At 50.7% G+C, this 21,784-nt stretch overlaps 2 protein-coding genes across 5 annotated transcripts; one reads left to right on the top strand and one right to left on the bottom strand.

The window, feature by feature from the left end:
- Positions 1 to 122: 122 nt before the first annotated feature.
- LOC128148638 (butyrophilin subfamily 1 member A1-like) lies at positions 123 to 9,021 on the bottom strand. 3 transcript variants are annotated; one of them, XM_052802693.1, is made up of 11 exons: positions 8,560 to 9,020; positions 7,760 to 7,864; positions 6,353 to 6,700; positions 5,515 to 5,796; positions 4,360 to 4,464; positions 3,739 to 3,759; positions 3,065 to 3,085; positions 2,412 to 2,432; positions 1,896 to 1,985; positions 1,454 to 1,486; positions 123 to 1,050 (listed from the first exon to the last, which is right to left on the bottom strand). In XM_052802693.1, exons 1-11 carry the CDS (start codon positions 8,576 to 8,578, stop codon positions 533 to 535), a joined length of 1,563 nt encoding a protein of 520 aa, XP_052658653.1. In that variant the 5' UTR covers positions 8,579 to 9,020; the 3' UTR covers positions 123 to 532. The 3 variants fall into 3 exon arrangements, with proteins under 3 accessions (XP_052658653.1, XP_052658655.1, XP_052658656.1); XM_052802695.1 differs by having other exon boundaries at positions 1,965 to 1,985; positions 8,560 to 9,018; XM_052802696.1 differs by lacking the exon at positions 7,760 to 7,864 and having other exon boundaries at positions 8,560 to 9,021.
- A 1,739-nt stretch (positions 9,022 to 10,760) lies between these two features.
- On the top strand, positions 10,761 to 14,490 carry LOC128148642 (thaicobrin-like). Of its 2 annotated transcripts, none has more exons than XM_052802703.1 (3): positions 10,761 to 11,086; positions 11,200 to 11,309; positions 11,978 to 14,490. In XM_052802703.1, the coding sequence occupies exons 2-3, from the start codon at positions 11,252 to 11,254 to the stop codon at positions 12,496 to 12,498; spliced, it is 579 nt and encodes a 192-aa protein (XP_052658663.1). In that variant the 5' UTR covers positions 10,761 to 11,086; positions 11,200 to 11,251; the 3' UTR covers positions 12,499 to 14,490. The 2 variants fall into 2 exon arrangements, with proteins under 2 accessions (XP_052658663.1, XP_052658664.1); XM_052802704.1 differs by having other exon boundaries at positions 10,865 to 11,086; positions 11,235 to 11,309.
- The last annotated feature ends 7,294 nt before the right edge of the window (positions 14,491 to 21,784 follow it).

Here is a 21,784-nt window from a genome sequence, read left to right as displayed (position 1 = left end):
TGTCCCCTGCAGGATGCAGTGAACCATTTTCTTAAAAGTGCCTGCAAATCCCCACAGGCTAAAAGGAGCTGGAGACAACGTCTCAGACACAGACATTTGGTGCTGACACACATGCAGACAAATCCCGCTGAAGTAACTTTATTCTGTAGGTTTAAAAAGTGATCCCTGTTGCAGGAGTGTCTTTTCAGTGGAAGTGTTGTTCAACAGGTAAGAGAGCGAGGATGAAAGGCGACAGTCACGAGCTGCAATCAGGGAAACTCTGACCAAACATAAAGTGTTAATCCTTCCCCTTGAGGGAGGTGCAGCACCAGGACAGAGGTCCAGAGAGGTAACAAGATCTCCACCCTTGGAGATCCTACACAATTCAGCTGAACAAGGTCCAAAGACACCTAAGGCAGCTTTGAGGTTAGCCCTGCTCTGAGCAGCTGATTGCAACAGAAACCTCCACAAGTTCCTTCCAAACTAAATCCTTCCGTGAGTCTGAACTCCTGAGGTCCCCTCAAAAAAGCCTCCTTTTACTCTCTCCCCTTCATCAGGGCCACATTTTGAGCCACGTCCCAGGACCCAGCCAGACCCAAGGGTGGACTCTTATCCCCTCGAATGATGCCAGTGGAAATGTGAAGATGGGAATCTCCTTGTCAACACTGAAAAATGTAACCCGTCCCTCTTCGTAATCCAGAGAGACGCGGATCCGCTTGGGAGTCTGGATTTCAGGAAGGAGAGTGCGGTTAGGGGATGTGAGAGCTTGGAAGTGCCCTGCCCACTGCCCCAGTGCCCAGATGCCCTGCTCAGGTTTAAACTCAATATCGCCCTTCCTTTTCACATCTTGTCGAGAGACACCCACAGTCCATCCTCCTCCATCCACTACCTCCACCTCCCAGTAGTATCTCCCTGAGGTGAAGCCTTCACGGCCCAGCACACAGCGCCACGGGTTAAATCTCTCAGGGATGTCGGGGAGGTCCTGCAGCGTGTCTTCTCGTTTCACACTTTTGCAATCGTCAGACAGGACAAGGTCACAGTGGGCTGTGTCTGGATCCAGAACCACCTTCACTGCGGGACAGATGGAGTCAACACATCAGGGCAGAGCTCACCTTAGGAGAGATCTTTGCTGGGGCTGCATAAGGAAGAAAAAGGGTGCAAGCAATATCTGGCAGGCTGTGGCATGGGAAGCTGCACAAGATAACAATATTAGTGCAAGGAACAAAAAAATGAAGCAGACAGATGACATCAAGTGGAGAGGGAAGAGGATCGTCAGCAGACCTCTAGGCTGAAGAAGTCCCCATGCCTCTAAAATGTGGCCAGCACTGCTCACTGAGGACCAGGACTCTCCAGATTTGCCTAAAACTGGGGCATGCACCAAACGAACAAGGGGTGTGAGGGAGGGCAACTACCAGGAAGGGAGATTAAGGCAGGGAAGATGATTCAGCACCTTGAAAGACCAAACTTTAATTACCTTCTTCTATAGGCACTGCGTATTTTCTCCACGCTTTAAAAAAAAAAAAAAGAAAACCACAGATGAGAGGTAATCTGAACACACTTGTACTGGATTAGCTCAGGATAATGATATGCCAGTGTAGCTGCACATTTTCTGAATTGTTGCTATATTCGTGAAAGTCATCTCACACCGTGTAGCTTCAAAACTTCAATGTCTAGCTACATGAAAGGACTCCATCCATTTTCTACAAATATAATCACGCTGCCTGTCCTGATTCAGCCATATTTATGGTCTGTTTGTACTTTCTTTGAAAACTGAAAGCATTTTCTTCTTAGTATAAAAGGATTACAGGGAATAGCTTAAAAACACATAGAGAGCAAAGAAAAATAACGTTTCTGAAATGAGTTCAGTATTTTCTACCTCTTCCTTTCCCAAAAGGAAAACCAAAACCAGGACATACATGCAAAACCCAGATGAGAACATGGCCCAACTGAAAAGTCTCGTGTGTAGGAAGGAGAACAATACTCACCGAGTTCTTCAGCTTGTTTCTCTGAAAAAGAAGATAAATCAGTACATATGGGTTGTGGGATATTGATTTGGATATAACCTCTCCCATAACCACCTGTACGTGCAGGAGGGCAGGCTTCCGCCAACGCTTGACAATGCAAAGCCCTTTCCCTCTGCAGGTGATGGTGCAGGTTGTCCTGCTCAAATCTGGGGCATGTCCCTCACCTACAAGGGGCCCTGTCCCAGGGCACTCTCACCCTGCCTGTGCCACCACTGTAGTCACCCAACCCCAGACACGATCTTCAATGATCTTTAATTTTTTGATTCTCAATTTCACTCTCTCCTTCCCCCCCATCCCCCAACCACTTTTTGGTTCACTTCACACTTTAAAAGTGTAAATGAAAAAAAGACCACCACTCCATACAGACTCTGTAAAAAATCCTTTGTAAGGAAGAAGAAAGAGACTCACCGATTTCTGCATCACGGTCCTCTGAACAACAAACAGAAACACACATGAGTTACTGTTTGACAGCGTCCCTTCCCTGAGACCCCAGCTAAATGACCACACAGGTGAGGAGTGGCTGTGATGAAGAGGCCAGATCTGCTGATTTACACTCTGACTGCAAGGATGCTCATGACTCCTGAGTGAGCTGACCTGTATTTATTTTCCCCATCATTTATTTCCCTCTGCATTGGCACCAATTTAGCAAAAGCTCATTTTTAATAGCCAAAGGACTATTACTTGGCAATTCTATGAGCTACAAGCAAGTGAACAAATAAATAAAAATATATGCCCTCTTCAAGTGTTTTGGGTTTTTTTAATTTCTTGGTAATCAAACTACATTTTTATAAGAAAATTCTCAACAGCTTAGGTTTCTGTAATCTTCCCCTAAAAACCAGTAACTTTTCAGTACTATTTCACTACTTAAATTAAAATGAGAGTGTTAAAAATCATTGACAGCCACTCAGGGAAAAAACCCTAATGACTTTTCAGAGCGAATTTTCACATTATTAGGAGAGGGGGAAGTAAAGTATCTGCCTGAGAAGAACATTTGGGCAGAATGAGAGGATGAATAAAAAAGTCTGGAAGATTTCACTGGGAAGACAGGGAGTGAGACTTACGCAGTGCTGCCTCTTGCATCGCTGAAAAGCAAAACCAGAACAGAGCATCACCACCAAAGCTGATTCCTTTTTCCCTGAGACACTTGTTAGGTTGGGGAGGAGGCTGAAATTGCTTATGATGGAAAAGCTTCAGCCCAGGAACTCCTCAAGACCTTTCTTCTCAAGATTTTTGGAGATCTTGCCCCCCCCTCCCTGAACCCACCTTGGGCAGAGGCCAGCGCTGCCTTGCTGGAGACCTGAGCAAGGGCAGGTGAAGATGAAGGGGCAGGTTTGCATCAACAAAGGAGCAGCATGGGGTTAAATCTCACCTTCAATGCTACCTAACCTTTCCTGTCCCTGTGCTTTTTAGTGCTGAGACAAAGCTGAGGCCTGTGCAAAATGAAATGTGCTACCCCAAAGCTTCCTCCAGCTTTGGGAACAACCTTGACAACCCTTTGAAAAGCGAAGTTCACTGTTGGTAGAACATCTCTTCACGCTTTCTTTGGTTATGCAATGGTTTTCCTTAAAATTACAACATCATTTCATAATTTCATCATTTCATAAATTAATTTCACAATTTCCTATAGCTGCTAGCCAAACCATTTCCCTCCCCTGCATCCCCGAGAAACATGCCCCATGAATTCTTCCATTTGAGGGAATTCTCCCATTTCTGGAAAATGGAAAGAAAAGCTTACCTATTTTTTGCTCATGCTTTCCTATGAAGGAAAGAAAGAACCGTGAATAATTTTTAAAATCATCCCTTCCAAAAAGCACTGATTAAACCACACCAGGAGTTACAGCCCCTTGCAAGGCAGAAAGGCCACAGGGTCTGGAAGTGCTGCAGTGCCTGTACAACCCTCTGGCTCCATCTCCTTTTGGTGAGAAATAGAGGATTTCAGTTTCCTTTATTCCTCTGCATTATTTACTCCCAGAGGGGTCTTTCAGAAGGAAAGGAAGCCCTGCCAGGCCCCCAGAAGTGCCAGGGTGTTTTTTGCAGGGCCAGGCAAATTATTGCTCCATTTCTGTGGGCAGAATCCACCCTCAGCTGGGGCAGAGGAACAGCTGGCTCACGCTGCTTTTATGCCCTCTTCCTTCTTGGCTACCCTTTTTGTTGGAGAAACAGCCTTTCTTTTCTTGCCAGAAATTAAATCCCTGGGTCTTTAAGTTCCCTGGCACTGTACGTGTGTCCAAGACACTGAGACAAGACTCTGGGACCATCCAGGCATTTCTCAAACCCACTTGTCTGTCAAAACCAGAGGCAGATGAATAGGACAGCTGCCCAGCCCCCTTCCCCAAACACCACACCAGGATGATACCTTTAATTTTAAATAGGTAAACGGCAATAATAAGGAGAGCCACCACAGCAACCAGGACCACACACAAGGCAGTCATCCAAGGATGGGCGTTCTGGAAAAAGGGATCTGAAATATAAAATCCCCAAAGGGGTTAGGATACTCTGCAAGTAGCAATGGGAAGTAGATTATTTCTATTATTTCATACAAGCTCATCCCAAGCAGGTCTGAATCCCATCTAGGGCAAAAAATCAGCTCCTGACTGTACTCCACAAACCAATAAAAAATAATATTTTTTAAAAAAAATCCATTTTGGCAATTTAGCAGTTGTCTGAGGGTGACGTTTTGTCTGCCTACGTTGTGGGGGATTTTTAAAGGGAAAATGGATTTCTAACTAAATTATTTCTAGTTAAATCATGCTTTCTTCTCCTTTGGAAAAAAAATATTCTATTTCATTAGGCAACATAGGATCAGAAACAGGGTAACATATGCATCAACAACAGCACTCCAGTGCAGAGCAGTATCACCAGAAGAACGGTAAGGGCCCCCCCAGGGAAATAAAGTCTCCCAAAATTGTTCATTCCCAAAGTAAAAAAGGAACAGGATGCAGATGAAAAGCACGTGATACTGGGGTGCTGTTTGGTGTATGGTTAGTCCAGTTCACCATTGCATCTCTGTTCTGATATATTCCCTGCCCCACATCAATCTTCCAGTAAGAAAGGAGCTTTTCTGTGTGATAAGGAAAAAAATACAAATATATTCAATATATGCAGATGCTAAAATGAGACACAACGATTTATTTCTCATACCAAACTAGTAGAACAGGATTTCACAGCAGGTGAGACTAAGGGCACAGGGAGGTTTCTCCTTTTTTTGTTTGGTTCCAGTGTTATGAATGTTTGTATTTAACCCAGGTGCCTACAGAAACTCTACTACAATGAGGGTTGTCTTTTTTCCCCCCTAAACCCACACTTCAAGACAGAACTGGTGAATTTTGGCAGCACACCTGCACAAACGCTGCCAAAAGCCGCAGCTGTTTGCACACACAGTGTGCAAAATACACGTGATGCACTGAAGACACAGCCTGCAAAATGCACCTGAGATTTTCTGCCAGCGGCGCTTTCCAAGTGCAGCTCCACTGGGAACATTAACAGGGTGATGCCCTCGTCCTCTGCTCACCTGCTATATAAAAAGCTGATCCCTGTTCCTGGCTGTGCAGGACATGTCGAACCGAGCAGGAGAGTTTCTGGTTCGCGCCCCTGGTGAGGATTATGCTGCTTTCCGCTGCAAAGAGTCCGCTCTTATCCTGGGTAATGTTTTCCGAGAGGGATGGGAGATGCCGCCCATGGGGATCTCGCCACAGCACCTGGGGCTGCGGGTACCAGCCGGCTGAGCGACAGGCCACCCGGATGCCCCCGTCCTGGTAGCGCTCCAGCGTGATGAGCGGGGCAGAGCCGCTGGCTGCGGGAAAAGAGAGACCCCTGGGTGATCCCATGGGATACCGGATACTGGGGGAATAAGGTGGCCTGGCTGTTCCTTTTGCTGACAAGAAGGGCTAAACTTCAACATAGACAAATCCCAGGGGTTTTTTAAGACTAGTGTCACCTGGAGTCAGGACATTTCTTGCGGTCTTTTTCACATAACTCAAAAGATCTGCTCTGGAAGCTACTACTGTGGCAAAATAATCTGCAGGCCTGGACATTAAAATATGGAAGCACAAACCAAGACATTCTTACTTTATTACCCAATGACAAATTTTTTTCTTACACCCAGTTATATGAAGAAAACAATATCAAGAACACTTCTGAAGTAGGTAGCATATCTCATGAGCTCCTTACAGCTGCTCCATAGGGAATTTTACCTCTCTGAGACATTCTTAGTATTTTCAACCACGGCACTTAATAAAACCCTATTTCCAAAGCAACCATCTGAAGTTGCTTCTGGGAAGAAGGACAGGGAAGAAAAGCAGTGGCTACAAGCAAGTAAAATAGAGGTACCAGGGACACGGACTACAGACCTGTCACCTTCAGCTCCACCACAGCCTCATCGTAATCCGAGTCACGGTGAATAAAGCAGGTGTAATTCCCTCTGTCAGACAGTTGGACACGGAAAATTTTCAAGTCCACGCTGCCCTTGGCGAGGCCGTCCTTCAGCAGCTTGGTGCGCCCTTGGTATTGAAGCATCTGCTCCCCATACTGGTCCTGGCCCCCCTTGTAGCGATGCACAAAGGGCGAGAAGTGTTCCCGAAACCAGATCACCTCCGTGTCCTGCGCGCTCTGCTCTGCGGAGAAGCAGCAGGGCAACACCACATCCTCGCCCATGGCCACGGTGATGGGGCCAGGGGGTCCTGTCACATTGAGCAGAGCTGAGAGAAACCCCCAGGGGAAAAGAAATAACCATGAGTTTGCTGTGGCGACTGAGCTCGGAAAGCCAGCGGATGCTGCTCCGTGCAGTTCTCCTGCTGCCGTGCCACGCCACCACATCGGCAGCGTAACCGTGCCGGGGGAGACGAGGCATTGAGGGGAGGGCTGGGAGAGGGACCCCTGCCATGCAGCACGGTGAGTAGGTTGGGGTCAGGCTACCACCCGTTCCTCTGCTTCCCTGTCCTGCGCTACCGTGAAAGTTCTTCAAATTCCTAAAAGATTATTTGTTCTCAAGGGGACAAGTGCTGCTCGTGCTGCTCAGGGTGGGAGAAAGCAGGATAAGGAATGAAGGAAGTGGCTGGAAGGTTTCTGGGTGGTTGGCTGGAGAAAGCAGACAACTTGGGTACAAATAAAACTCAAATATCCTCAGCTATTCACACCTATTACAAGAGAAAATAAAAACATCTCAGGTGCTCTGGGCACCTTTGGAAATTTAAAGAAAAAAGGCTTATTAATAAGCTGGCCACTCAACTCACAGAGAACGTGGTTTCTGGTTGAGGGGAAACAAAAGCAGGTCAACTTTTTTTTTGGCCAGGCCTGCCCTGAAGAAGCTGCTTCAGGTCAGCAATCTAACAGAAAAAGAAGGCAGAATATTTTTTAAGATATTTTTTCACTGTTTTTTCCCTTTTTTGAATTGGTTCTGCAAAGGGTCCAGTGCACGCTGGACACAGCCCAGTAAAGAGATGACATGCTGGGAACGTGCTGCAAACAGGGAAAGCAGGGAGGGAAATAGCAGCAAACCATAATCAACTCATCAGCATCATCTAATCTCCATCTGAGTTCAGCGAGGTTGTGTGAATGCCTGTCCTGACATGGCCAGAGGATTAAACCAGGATCCAGAGGGATGTTGGTGCTCTCAGAAGTGGACAAGGTTTATGGCAAAGGGCCTGACCCTGCTCTGTGCTCTGCCCTTCATGGGGAGTTGCTGCACTGGCAATCGGGAAGATACTCAGGCTGGAAGCAATGCCACAGGGATCAGCAAGAATGAGGGGGATCCCTACCTGACTGCAGCTCGCGAACTTGGAAAACTAAACCATAAATGATAAAAGCCAGCAGAGAGCAGCGGAGGTGGAAACTGGAGAGCATCCTCTTCACTGGAGAACAACCTGGAGATGGGGAAAGGGCAAAAGGGAGGAGAAACAAGGGAATAAAAAAAAAAAGGCATAATTCACTTTTAAAGGGGTTTATTGCAGATTGTAGCTCCTTTTTATAATGTCTAGGGAACAGCCACAGCTGCTGAAGGTTGAAATCAATTTTCCATCATCAGCCTTTGCTGATGCTTGGAAGACTTTGCTTGCTGCTTTACATACGAAGTACCCAACTGGTATAAAAAGTTGTAGGAATTTCCCATGGGGAAACAAAGGACAAGCTGCAACATCTCCTCTAATTCTATGAAAAAGTGGCAGTTGTTTTAATATGGAGCCCTTGCTTTTCTTATCCAGCCATAAGAAAGAGATGGTAAGGCACAGGATGAGAAGGAGAAACCCAGACCAAATGCATGTGGAGCTGGGGCTGTGCGCTTCTCCTCTGGGACAAATTCAGGACTCAGCTAATAGCTCATCCCCTGCCACCACACTGAGGGTGGGAGGAGGTCTCAGACCAGGGAAAGCATAATAATCAAAATAGTAATTCAACACCCAGCCAAGATGGGACCTGGCCCTTCTCTGAACCCCACCGCAAACCCTCTTATCACTCGCTGACTTAGTCCTGGCTTTGTTAACAAGAAGCGAAAACTATGACCAATTTTGGCAGATGGCAGAAAGCGATTTCAATCCGCAGCATTCTGAGAGATGCCACATACCTGGAGGCTCCGAACTCATGGGCTCAGGGCTGGGGCAGCGGCTGCTCAGCCGTCATGTAGTGCATCCAGAGGGGCCACCCCGATCCGAACTATGCATTTCCCTGTTCAAAAATGAAACAAAAACGTCACTCTGCGTCCCAGCCTGCCAACTGTTTCCTCCTGAGCTGCCTCCACTCAAAAATGAAAGTCACCGAGTCATTTGGGTTTTTATCAGCAATGCTTTTGCTCCAGAAATGCTTTTCTGGCAACATCGACAGGCACGGCCCTGCCACAGACCCCCTCCATGGCTGCGGATCGCAGCCTTCTCCCACAGCTCTTGCTGGACTTGGGAGGGATTGGAAACTGGCAGCAGTTTGCACGTTCCCTTCCCGGAGGGAGTGGGAAGGAGGAGGGTGACTGAGCTGGGATTCGCACCCAGAGGCAGTGCCGGGGTGGGAGCAAAGCCCAGCACTAGCTTAACAATTGCTTAAAAGCAATTCCTGCCCTGGCCAAAAGGTGAGGCCATCGAGGATGATTTGTTCAGGGAAAGCTGCTGCCCTGAGATGTGTTGCGAAGGCAGCCCCGCAGGGCGCTCAGCCCAGCCAGGTCCAGCAACCTCCCGTCCCCAGCCAGGAGCGTGGGTGCACGCAGGAGGTGAGAGCATCTGCTCAGGTAAAGGGACCTGATCAGGGACCTTGCCAAAAGGGATGACAAGGAAAAGAGGGAGATGATGAATGAAGCGTACAGAGACACAGACCTGGCCAACAAATGATAGTGGAGATAAGTGTAATAAAGCAACCTCATCACTCGTAATATCGCTGGGCTATGACAAATCTGCAGGCATCACTTCAGGAGGGGGCCAGCCTGGCTTTTGCGACTGTAAGGATGCAAAGCTGGGGGTCCCAGATACTGGGGGGGTGTCGGTGGAAGTATGTGAACAGCTAAAGGCACATGCAGCGGAAGGGAATCAGGGAGGACAAGGTGGGGGACAGACAGAAAGGGGTGTAAAAGGGACCAGTCGCGGGTAAAACGGAGCCAGTCAGTGCGCTTGGCTGGCTGGTGAGTCGGAGTCCCCGGGTCCAGGCAGGGGTATCGGGCAGGTGGAAGGTCCACGCTGGTGTCTGGGAGGCCCCCAAATGTGGGGTACCTGTGGGCTGAGTGTGTGAGTGCTGCGTGTTTGCAGCAAGCATCAAGCTGGACCAGCTGGCGAGCTGAGGACCTGTGGGGAAGGCGAGAGGGCCTGGGGTCCGGGCAGACAGAGGGGCCGTGCTTCTGCTTGAGGGATCTGCAAATGTGCACGTCAACGCAGAGAGTGTTGTGTGTGTGTGTGCCTGCACTAGTGACCTCCCGCCTCTGCCAGCCCCGGGGACGTGGCTGCCTGTGCTGGTGGGTGATGTGGGTCCTGCAGGTGGGTGCTGCTGAAGGCAGCCCCTTGCCTACGGCAGGCTGTGTGTGTGTGTGTGTGTCTGGGATAACTTCGTCACTGGTTGACCCTGAGATAGGAGGTTCAGCAGCAGCTGCTTGCATATACTGGATGCGAGCAGCAGCCCCCACCGTGCCATGCCCATGCAACGGTAGTCCCTGACTGAATAGTCCCTGCTGAGCCAGTCTGTCCCCAGCCGTGCCTTCCCAGGCCCCTGTCCCAGCGCCAGGCAGCAGAGCCACCTGGCAGCAGGTGCCCTCACACTCTGCTTCACTTTGTGCTCGACCGGCGGCTTTCAGAGTGATCTGATAAAGCAGAGTGGGTGCCACCTCCCAAGTCCCCTAAGAGCAGGGGTGAGGCCATCACCCCTGGGCACATGAAAAGCTGCCTTGAGAACAAAGAGGTGGGATGCAAAGCCCAGCACCTGCTGTCCCCCATTTACCAGTTCAGCAATCGAGGCAACACATGCCCTGCAAACATCTTCACCCTGAAACCCACTGGCAGCGTGACAAGTCTGGGCAAGCAGTGCCTGTAAGGAGCCAGACCGCTTCCATCATCACAATACGCAGCCTGGACACCCAGAGCGTGGCCACCGGTCTGTAGCTGGTGTCCCCAGATGACATCCCACTGGGCTGGAGGTGCACATGGTGCCGCTGACCTAGGAGGGCTTTAAGCCACAGGAAGATAGAGCCTTTTCCAGCGGTGCAGCAGGCTCTTATCACCCACCCGCAGCTGGCCGAAGGGAGGGGAGATGCGGCAGATCCCGTGATACAAACAGGACGGAGGCACTGCAGGAACGTTGAGAGGGAACTCCCAAATTCAAGTGTTAGATGAGGTCACACGCCTGCCAGCAGCTTCAGGGCACGGGAGACTGTTGCCAAGAGGAGGGAAGGTGGAAGCTCCAGTGGTGTGATCCCCCCCAGAGAGGCGAAGGTGCTGGACTCCCAGCTGTGCTCTCCAGACCACTCCAGCCCCTCTGGACTTTGATCTGTGCACTCGAACAAGCTGGAAATGCTTTGCAAGCCCAGTCCAGCCAATGAGCTGATGAGGAGATCAGGGGAGTGGAGAGCAGTCTGAAGACCTTCAGACCCATCCAAAACCTCCTTTCCTGGAGCCAGCCTGCAGGTGAGTGCTGGCTGTCTAAAAAGTGCCTGAATGCTGTGACTTTTCCATCATTCCTTCTGCTTCTTTGTCATCTTTAGACAGTCTATGAGTCTTGTAATTTTCACTTTCAACAGGGAATCCTGCCTCCCCACCTGTTGATTTTCTGCAGATGTGCTGGTATCCAGAATGGAGAGAGAAGAGAGTGAGACCCTGGCCAATGAGGTGGAAGAGATGAGTGGAAGAGGTGGGTTTTCAGAAGGGAAAAGGAGGGGGAACGGTCCTCTGTTGAGGAGAAAAATGCATCCTGCTTCTGCTGTGGAAGAGCTATTTAGGGTCAAAGCACCTGGGGCTTGTCCCAGCCTGGGCTTGTCATGGGGTTGAGACTTGGTGGCTGCAACACCCCCAGCTGAATTCCTCGTGCTTATCTGTAGACCACACCACCAACACCAAACACACCTGAGCTGCCATCCTTGGCTCCCTCCATTGCCCACAGAAAGAAACAGGAATCTGGGGCCGTGGGTCGTTGGGCTTGGGGTATCGCCTACAGCGGTCTGCACTGGTTTGTGTCCAGGCATGCCTGTTTTGCTCTGGCAGCACTAGAGACACCCAAGCTCAGATGCAGGTGTCTGCACAGCAGATGTGCACCCATCCACTCAGGTGCATCCTCCTCCAGAAAACTGAAGTCTCCTTGGCCAGGGATCGCATGGAAGCTCCTGGATGAGGAGCAGGGGCAGGATCAGGGCAGCTCTGAGTCTGGGGCAGTCCAGCAAGAGGGGGTTTCCCACCCCGCGCTGGACATCTCTGGGCAGGGGAAAGGAAATCGCCCTGTCCCTTCTCTTGCTGGGGTGGACGCAGCCCCGATGCACCCCTGGGGCTGCCTGTCCTGAGCAGCTTCTCCTCCTCTGTCCCCAGCTGACGTGACCCTGGACCCAGACACTGCCAACCCCTTCCTCATCCTGGCTGGCGACCAGCGAGGCGTGGGACGGGGGGATGAGTGGAATTCGCTGCCCAACAACCCCGAGCGGTTCGACACGGAGCCGTGTGTGCTGGGCAGCCAGGGCTTCACCGCAGGGAGGCACTGCTGGGAGGTGGAGGTGGCCAAGGCGGGGGACTGGTGGGCTGTGGGGGTGGCCCAGGAGTCTGTCAGGAGGAAAGGGGTCCTCAGTTTTACCCCCCAGGAGGGGATCTGGGCCGTGGGGCAGTGGTTTGGACAATACCATGCTTTCACTGATCCTGACTGGACCCCCTTGCACCTTGCCTGCCTCCCCAGGGCCATCCAGGTCTGCCTGGACTTCACAGACAGGCAGGTGGCATTTGCTGATGCTGAAAACAAAGCCCCAATCTTTGCTTTCTGCCTGGCTTCATGTCCTGGGGAGAGGCTATGCCCATGGCTCTGGGTGGGGATGGACTCATGGCTCAAGCTGTGTCCATGACGCGGAGGGAGCGTGGGTGGCAGGAGGGGAGACTGGAAAGGTGAACACCATCATCTTGGGGCTTGCTGCTGGGAACTGGGAGGGTCCTGCATCCTGCCAGCTTCTCCTCACATGGTTCCTCTGGCTACCAAGTGGGAGGACTCTCAGGTCTTGGAGATGGACACCACCAATGAGGCTCCTTCATCCCCACCACCTCAGCTGGCACTGCAGAGACAACAGGGAGCACAGAGATTCAGTGCATGGAGGAGCTTGGTGCCAGGTGGCCTGAGGGTAGAGGAGTGGCATTGAGTGTCAGGGCATTGCAGAGCTGCTCTGTACAAGGCCATGAAAAATACAGCAGGGTCAAACTCCTTAAAAGGTGCTGGAGTAGTGTCTCTGGCTTTTTTTAATTAAGCTTAATGATCAAGTTAAAAAAAAAAAACCACCCTGAACATAGCTGGATGCTGGAGCTCACAATAACACTTATCTTCTCCATACATCCAAAGTCTCTCCTTGCCTTATTTCCAGTTCTCACTGACATATGCATTAAGCACATTTCTTACAGCAGAGCACTGGTAAAAGCTATAGGGACAGCCAAGGAAGGTAAGCAAGAAATTGAGAAGTGTCTGAAGTCCACGGGCAAGGCAATGCCCACAGACCTGCCGTTCTCTGATCTGCCCCATCAAGGTGTCCTTTTCCTCACATAGAATAGACTAGACGAATAGTTCAGGTGGAAGGAAACTACAATGATCATCTAGTCCAACTGCCTGACCACTTCAAGGCTGACCAAAAGTTAAAGCTTGTTATTAAGGGAATTGTCCAAACACTTCTCAAACACTGACAGGCATGGGGCATCGACCACCTCTCAAGGAAGCCTGTTCCAGTGTTTGACCACCCTCTCAGTAAAGAAATGCTTCCTAATGTCAAGTCTGAACCTCCCCGGATGCAGCTTTGAACCATTCCCAGGTGTCCTGTCCCTGGATCCCAGGGAGAAGAGACCAGCACCTCCCTTTCCATGTCCCCTCCTCAGGAAGCCGCAGAGAGCAACAAGGTCACTTCTCAGCTTCCTTTTCTCCAAATGAGACAAACCCAGAGTGCTCAGCTGCTCCTCAGAGGACATGCCTTCCTGCTGTAGATCAGCTCCAGAGAACTGGGATTTTGGGGAAATGACGTTCAAAGGACATGCTAGACCTGGAAATGGTGTGTGGGGGTCCCCACTCCCAGGGACCTTGCTTTGTCCTCTCCTGCTAACTCCTGCTCTTAGCAGAAGAAAAGGTGAACGTAGGCAAAGGGGAACATTGCCTGGGTCCAGCCTAGATTTATTCTCCAGCCATATTGCTGGCTGGACCCTACTCAGTTGTCACCTTTGTGGTGACAGCTGGGCACCGGCAACAGCACTGGTCTCCTCCAGTAGCTGGAAAGAGTCGCAGCACTGGGTCAGGCACAGATATCCTGCCCTGGTACTAGGGGATGGGCTCACCCACTTCTCTGGCATGGTATGGGGACAGGTGACATCCCATCGCACCTGGGCTCTGCACATCTGTGAGTCCAGCAATCCAGCAAAGCAACCCAGGGGACCATCCAAGGAGCTAATCCCAAAAGCAGGGGCAACTCATGCTCTTGGCAGAGCACAGAAGAGGGGCAAATCCTGGTAGGAATGGATGAGGTCTCCAAGCGGCTGCCCACATCTTGGTACGAGCACGTCCTCAGCTCCTGGTGCCAAAGCTGACATCGTGCCCACGCAGGAGGAGGGAGAGCTTACCCCTGCTGGGGCCGTGGCTCTGCATTTACACGAGCACACTGGGAGAAAGGCAAGATCCCACAGCTGAAGCACAAAGGCAGCTGGGTACGGGTCTGTGAAGAGCTGGAATCAAACCCAGCAGGTCACCATGGGCTTCTGGGCACAGAGCAAAGAGAAGGGGTGGGCTTCACCCTTAAGCAAGTTATGGCTTTCACAGATGCTTTTTCACAACCCTCCTTTTCCAGAGGTCGTATTAAACATCCTAGGCAGAATTTGTGTTTGTAGCATTGTTTTTCTTCACCATTCTTTGAATCCTTCCCCTTCCACTCCAGCCCCCAACCTCCCTTTCACAGGTCAGGTTTTTCAACAGGAGATAGAGCCAATGTGTTTAAAGCCCTTCTTATCTGTCAGCAAGGTCTTGTGGGATGGGATTTAGTTTCACATTTGTTTGACCAGCATTTGAACTTTGGTTATTTATATAATTGGTTATTCATATTTTTCACTTCTACCATGCAATACCACGAATCCTGGCAGTTCTACAAATCAGCAAGTCTCAAACCAGCAATTCCTACAGACTCTTCCTAAACTTCAGCAAATTCCTAGTATTAATTCTTTGGCTGGAGAAGATGTAAACCTCTAAATTTTTCCACTCCTTTTGCTGGAGTTTTGCCCTCTCACACCTGGAGTCTTACAAGCCGCAGCATTTCTATTCCTCCTTTAACTCAGCCTCCTGTTAGTGCCAGTTGCTAGAGGCCACTTTCCAGCTGAACCAACACTCTCCAGAAAGTTCATTCTAATTTTATTTTATTTTATTTATTTTATTTTTACACAACAGCATCAACAAGAAGAGACAGCAGGTCTCATTGGCTAGGTAACTACTCAGTCCCGATGCTCTAACTGCAATTAAATTTCTATTATAAGTGATGGCCCTGGTGCCCCCAGTCACCCTGTCCTTTCAGAGCAAACTTGCATCACAACAAAGTGCAGAAGCCGTGAGCCAAAGGCACTATGCCCTAGTCTCTGTGCCTTAGTGTCACTACACATCAGTCAGTGGAGAAGCCAACCAGGCTTGCAATCAGAAACCCTAGAAGTGACATGTCCTTGACTGTTTCCCCAGGGATAGACCTTCTTGGTAGAGTCATACTGGTTCATCAGCCTCTGGAAAAATGAAACATGAACATCAGTGGGGCATGCCTGGTATTTGAGGTCTTTGCATCCCCACAGCAGCAGTGATATAAGGGAGAAAGCAGCACATACCTGCTCAAAACGTCACCAGCGTCCTAGACGGGAGAGACAAGCAGCTCAGTGCTACTTAACCTGCACACACATTCCTCACATTCTCCTTACACAGTGAATGGACACAGCAGCAAGGTAGAGATTAATAAGTAAGATAAGGTAAGATTAGCCTGTCGCATGTTTCTGATTTGCTGGTGCCTTGTGCTGTTTGCCAAGATAGCACTGGTGTTTCAGCAGACCTCACCTGCAGGGACTTGTGTCCTGATTGCTGGCACTCTTTCTCCTTGATCAGGCCATCCAGATAAATAACCTTCTTGGAGGATTTAGCAGCATTTTCTTTCAATCTTGTTTCAATCTGCTTCTCCAGCTCTCCCAACCCAGCCAGCAGCAGGCACTCTTGTTCCTCCATGTACTGTCGCAGCTGCTTAAATTCAGAGGCAATCTTCTGCCTTTCCACCTTCACTTTTTCCTTTACAAGCAGAAACAATTCTCTCAAGGGAGGGCGGGACCACGGAAAGGGACAGGCAGCAATTAAAAGCATCCATGGCTTTTACTTTCTGGTGTGGAGCATGACTGTGATTCCCGGGGTGCTTATCATGCACCAACAGCTGGACACAACAATTCACTCGCCCAACAACAAAGGCCAAGAATCGACTTTTCTTCACCATCCCCAAATGAATTTCTTCCCAGTAGCACTGTGCACCTATCAGATAGTCCTGACAGATCTATCGCCCCTTCCTTTCCCGTTTCTCCAGTTCTCCTTTCTCTCTCCTGAGGCTCTCCAGCTGTGACTGTATTTCCTCCTGGAAGTAGAGACACCCTTTCGGAGCTCCCCACCGCCAACATGTATGCTTTGTGTCCATAAAATAGTCCGTTCCCTGGGTTGGACATAAGCAGCCTCTGGCACAGGGTCAGCCTCTTGAGCTGTGAGTCCGGGATGCTCGCAGGGGTTGGTAGGACTGTGAAAAGTGGCGAGGGAACATGCAGGGGAAGGGGACTGGGGAGGAACCAAGGAGGAATAGGCAGCAAGGGGTATAAAAGGGACTGGTCCTGGGTAAAACGGAGCTGGTCAGTGTGCTTGTCTGACCCAGCCCTGCACCTGATCACGGCAGTCTGTCCTACCTTCTCATTAAATCCTTTCTCAACTGTCTGCGTGATCTCACTCTATCCCGTGGGTGTGAGTGCTGCAAGGACTAAGTGCCAGCTACTGGAGGGACCAGTGCCAATGGATTTGGTGGCAGCTACTGCAATCAGATGGGGTGTGCAGGCACCCGGGGGCTGTGGTCTCAGCTCCTGGAGTCAGTGGGGTCTCAGAGCAGCTCCTACAGCAGGCGGGGGTCCTGAACACCAGCCACTGTGTCTGGAAGTGTGTGTGTCCCCAAAAGCAGCTACTGGGTGGGACCGGTGTGAGTGATGTGAGTGAGGAGCTCAGCACTGGCAACTGGAGTGGAACCACAACCCATGTACCTGGAGAGAATCCCTGTGAAGTCAGATGCCAAAAATCAAAATAATATTAAAGCCTGATTACAACCACTATCAGCACCCTGGTCTGGCAGACAGCGACATGCCAAGGGACACTGGAGAGGCCACAAGGGCAGGAAATTATAATACGTCATGTATGTAAACCGCACAACACAATACAGAGGACAGACTCCCATTACCCTTATGAAAACTTGATAAATGTTATGTCAAGCCACAAGGCATGGGCAGCAAGAGGAAGAGAGCGGTTAAAAAACAAACAAACAAAAAGCATAGAGGGTGTAGCTACAGCTTTGACTCCTTGCAGAGAGTGTGGCCTTTTGCAAACCACAGACTAAAAAGCTTTCAGACAGGTATATAAAAACATTGCATTAGCAAAGAATGCCTTAGAAAGCTGTGAGCAGATAAAAAGCTATGCAGCACAGGGACTGCACACAGAGTAACCCCCAGCCCTCGCACGTCATGACAAAGTGCCTCGGTAAAAGAGGTAATTAGAGTGGAGAAGGCAGCCTTCCCTCACCAGCATGAAGCAACGGTCAAGAAAGGTGCATGGACATGTCCCGGCAGCCTCCCCCCGTCCCCCCTTGGGCCGGCCCAGCCACTCCAGCCTCTCCACGGTGTTGCCCAGCGGCCAGCTGGGCCAGAGCATGCGGGCAGAGAAGGTCTCCCGGCGCTGGGGACAGGAGGGGGTGGTGGCCTGGGCCCAGCTCAGGGCGATGCACCCTGGCACAAGTTCTGCCCGCAGTCCAGCGTCACCGGAGCGCAGGAAAAATCCGGGCAAATGGAGTGAGTCGCCTCCTCCCGGAGCTCCTCGGCTGCCACCATGGCCGGGCACAGCAGGGATGCTGGGCAGAGGTGCTCGGGGTGTTTTTCTTTCGGGAACAGAGCAAGCATGGCTGCTGGGATGAGACCCCGGTGGCGGTGGGACCCCCAGGCAGCTGCAGGTGCCCCCGGTGGCTCTGGGACACTGCCAGCTGCGGGACCTCGGGTGGCACAGCACAGCCAGAGGAAGACAGACCCCAACTCTCCTTCTATCCTGCCCTTATTTAAATTAAAGGGGGGGTCTGGTGTTTAGATCTGGATGACTTTAACCCAGAAGGAGCCCTGCTGTCCTTAGCAGGATTTTCCTCCAACGGTCACCCAGCTAACACTCTCCAAACCCCCCTTCCACAGACCAGCTTCCCTTTTTCCTGTTCCTCCTACCTCTGCATTGCCCACAGTAGTTTGTTTTTTCCCCTCCTTGCCTTTTCCTCCTTTGTAGGTCGTACAGTTGCAAAGACAACATTTCTTTCATTTTTCTGTTGCTTCATTATGTACTTCATGATGTTGCACGTTTGCAAGCCAGAGGCAGATAGGACTCTCCACCACGATACTTGCAGCTCATTTCAGATCAGCTGCATCTTTCAGCAACATTTCTCCTTGTGCTCCACTTTCTACCCAATATGGTGATTCACAGTCCTAGGGAGTGATTGCTCTCAGCCCAGATTAACCCCAGGATTATTGCTTTTGGGTGTGCTGTTCCACTCCCCCATCCCCCCATTTATTTTGAGCTCAGGCAGCTGGTTGGATGCATTTAAGTATCACCAGTGCTGAGAGTATTTGCATGAATTAGCATGCATGTCATTGATAGCCATTTTGTAGGGATTTAAAGATATTTAAACAGATTTCCTGGCCTCTTTCATCTGCTCCTTCCCCTGCCACGCGGATGCATGGGCCACTTGTCTACACGCGCTGGTCTCCCAGCAGACCAGGTGGGTGAGTGAATTAATGAGCCCAAAGCCCTTCACTGAAAGTGTTTATCACCTCTCCATTAAAGGCAGGGCAGGCGCATGAGCAAAACTCTCCCAGCGTCACCCCCAGCCAATATTTTCTGTGTCAGACATTGAGCTCTTTGTATTAATCCATAATGGTGTGGAGGCCAGAGTGAGTCCCTGGACAACCACAAAGGAGCAAAACTCTGCCGAGATGCTGCAGGAGGTGGCACAGGCTCCCTCAGTGAGGGACTTCGCTGCCGGGCCCTCTCGAATCCATCGTGGCCAGTGCCTCCTTGCTAGCGTCTGGGTCCAGCCCTGCACACTCTAACATCTCCTCCTGTTCCTCCTCATAGCTCGTGGGTTGCATCTGTGAAAAGACATTGCACGCACCCCACTTTGGAGGTTTGCTTCTAATTAAATATTTCGCTCTTCTCTTAGTCCCCTCTGGTCCCGTTCCCCAGCTGGGTTGGCAGTGTGGGATCTGATCCCCTCAGTCCTCACTGCTGGGGGGAGTGCTGCCCTGCTGCCTTTCCTTGGGGACGAGTGCTTGGCCCTTGGAAGTGACCTGGCTCCAGATGCCACACTCGCCACTCAAGCGTGGCTACCGTGAGGGGATGGGGAGCCGACGCCAGGGTGCCGTGGCAGGACGGAGCTGCTGAGGCGCCGCATCCAGCAGGGCCGTGCGGGTTCCAGACGTTCTGCCATCCGACCCTCTGATGAGGGATTTCACCTGCTTGGTTTGAAGTGGCATCAGAAACGAAGACGCCCAGCTGGAACTGAAGGTGACAGGTTCGTAGTCTGTGTCTGCCTAGTTTAGGAGAGAAAGCTCTTAAAAATGAAGTAGCGACACATCAGATGGCAGGGGCCACTCCTGACAGTGAAGCTGCTTGCGACTTTTAGGAAGGGGAGTCTGTTTGCTGCCAGCCAGGACACCTCTGCTTGTTTGGTTTGGTTTTTTTTATCCAAGAGGGTCCAGGGCAGAAGCACCCCAGAAATAAGCAGACTTGGGCATTTCTATTCTCTTTCCATAGGATTATATGGAGGTGGTAGGTAACATTGCAGCTGGAGATTGCACCCTATTCCAAGGGGTTGGTTTTTTTTTTTCCCTCTCACCTATTGTCCTTCTCTCTCTAAGAAACTGAGAAGCACATGTGACCCTGAAATATAAAGACTATCTCTTAGTTTGATACTGGCTTGGAATAAGATGGAAAAGCTTGTTCTTCTCATTTAGCCTGTGCAAAATAATTGCAATTCCTCATTGCTGTGGTTTCTGGAATCTGAGAGTAAATCTCAGATGTTGAAAACGTGCATAGCTTAGCCCAGTTTTTCTTTTAATGCCATTCTAGCCACGGGGTCTGGTCCTCACATCTCTGTGGAGAAGAGCCAAGGAGGCCTCCAAGTTGTGTGCTGACCAGCTGGCTGGTACCCAGAGTCCCAGGTCCTGTGGAGAGATCCCAGCCATGAGCACACACCTGCGGAGTCCCAAAACCAATCCTGAAATGTGAGGGGCCTCTCTGAAGCACAGAGCACCCTCCTTGTCATGGAAACACCCCAGAGGACTTGTCCTGTGTGGTGAAGAACACCTACCTCAACCAAGAAGAGGAAACTGCTTTCTGAAAGCCAGCTTAGTCACCCTGACACAGGCAGGGTGAGACAGGAGGAAAGCTGGGTTTCTCAACAGATTGGTGCCCTGGATCCTCTTCACTGGAATTTTGCTTTTTGGAGGGTGAGAAAAGGTTTAATGGGTTCCTTTTTGCTGTGCCCCCCCCCCCCCCCAAATCAACTCTTCGGCAGCTGAGTTGCATAATTACAGCATTTTGGTGAGAAACACAACAATTCCATGTAGTATTGCACCGTGAAGACTTGTGGGAGTTTAAATTCAGCTCTCTCCTTGTGCAAGAGGTATCTCTGCATTCTGGTGCCGCTGCAGGTAGGAAGCTTTCAGGAACGCATAGGTCCTTGAAAAGCAAGGCTAGACTAACACGGGTCCTCTAAGGAGCATGTTTCAGGGAAACAAGCTGAGCCAGGAGTTTTTGTCCCATACCCAGGGCCTGCGTGGACCGCACATCACGGCTGTGACCAAGCGAAGGCATGGGGCCAGCAGTCGATGCGCTGCCTCATCGGCCGGCGGCTGGACACGGAGGGCAGCGGGTAACTCACAAAGCCCACGGTCCCGTCGGCACCAAGGTGGGGTCTGTCCTGGCAGCAAAGGTAGAGCAGGGTGTTGATCAGACCTACGTGAGCCTCCCTGTTGCCGGTAGAAAAGGCTGCGGCGACAGGCAGCGGAGGCACCTCAATAAACAGGTTTTTCTCAACACTGGTCTGTGTCAGAGATGCTTCAAACAAATCCTGCTCAGATCCAGTACGTTCTTCTGAGCAGCCGTGAATGAAAGCGGTCCCTGTTAAAATGTGTCTCCTTTTCTAATGGTGAGCCCTCTTTCTCTGGGTTTTCTGTTTCTTTTACACTGTTCTGGCTGCTGCTGCTGCTGCTTTTTCTTCTCCTCGTCCTGGGCAGATTGCTGGTTGCAGTACAGTTTTATTTTAAAGGACTGGGGTGAGCCTTCTCCTTAGGAACATGGCACTCTCTTTTAAAGCTTTTTTTTCTTTTAATATAAACAAGCCCAGAGCCCTCTTGATTTACCAGCTTGTCCAGGAAACATGGGTCTCATCCAAGGTCTTGCCCAAGGCTAAGGCCTTGTCCAGGGCCTTGGAAACATGTTCGAACATTGTTTTTGCAGTGTCTTGAATGGCACTTTTAACATGCAGCTTAACAATTTCCATCCCCCCACCTCTTCAAAAGCAGTGCAGCCTTTCTAACCAGGCTCTGCAGTACAGGTCCAATGCCCACCCCATGGCCAGGGGCTAAGGGCAGGGCTGGGAACCGCAGGAGGTGTTGGGGCTCCTCATCACACCATGGAAAAGGGACCGATGGGTGCCTGGGTCTCTGCCCCGAGGTGCCAGATCCAGCCCTGGGCAGGCATCCTGCTCCACACCACACTGCAGCCCCTACCACGATGCTGGCCCCGGATGGCTCTCCACGCCAGCTGCGCAGCATGCCCCAGGAGCGTGGATCAGCCTCTCCAGCCACCGGCAGCTC

This window comes from Harpia harpyja, chromosome 11 (genome assembly GCF_026419915.1).
Source record: "Harpia harpyja isolate bHarHar1 chromosome 11, bHarHar1 primary haplotype, whole genome shotgun sequence".
Taxonomy (NCBI): Eukaryota; Metazoa; Chordata; class Aves; order Accipitriformes; family Accipitridae; genus Harpia; species Harpia harpyja.
Note: the sequence above shows the minus strand (reverse complement) of the source record. Positions and strands in the feature narration are given on the sequence as shown.

Bases quoted from the DNA above. Each gene is read 5' to 3' on its own strand.
- LOC128148638 (XM_052802693.1), bottom strand. The intron at 5,797-6,352 runs GTCTGTAGTCCG...CTTTTCCCGCAG, and splicing joins GGTGGAGCTGAAGGTGACAG to CCAGCGGCTCTGCCCCGCTC. The intron at 2,433-3,064 runs GTAAGTCTCACT...TTTGTTGTTCAG, and splicing joins GATGCAAGAGGCAGCACTGC to AGGACCGTGATGCAGAAATC.
- LOC128148642 (XM_052802703.1), top strand. From the start codon at position 11,252: ATGGAGAGAGAAGAGAGTGAGACCCTGGCCAATGAGGTGGAAGAGATG. The intron at 11,310-11,977 runs GTGGGTTTTCAG...CTCTGTCCCCAG, and splicing joins GGAAGAGATGAGTGGAAGAG to CTGACGTGACCCTGGACCCA.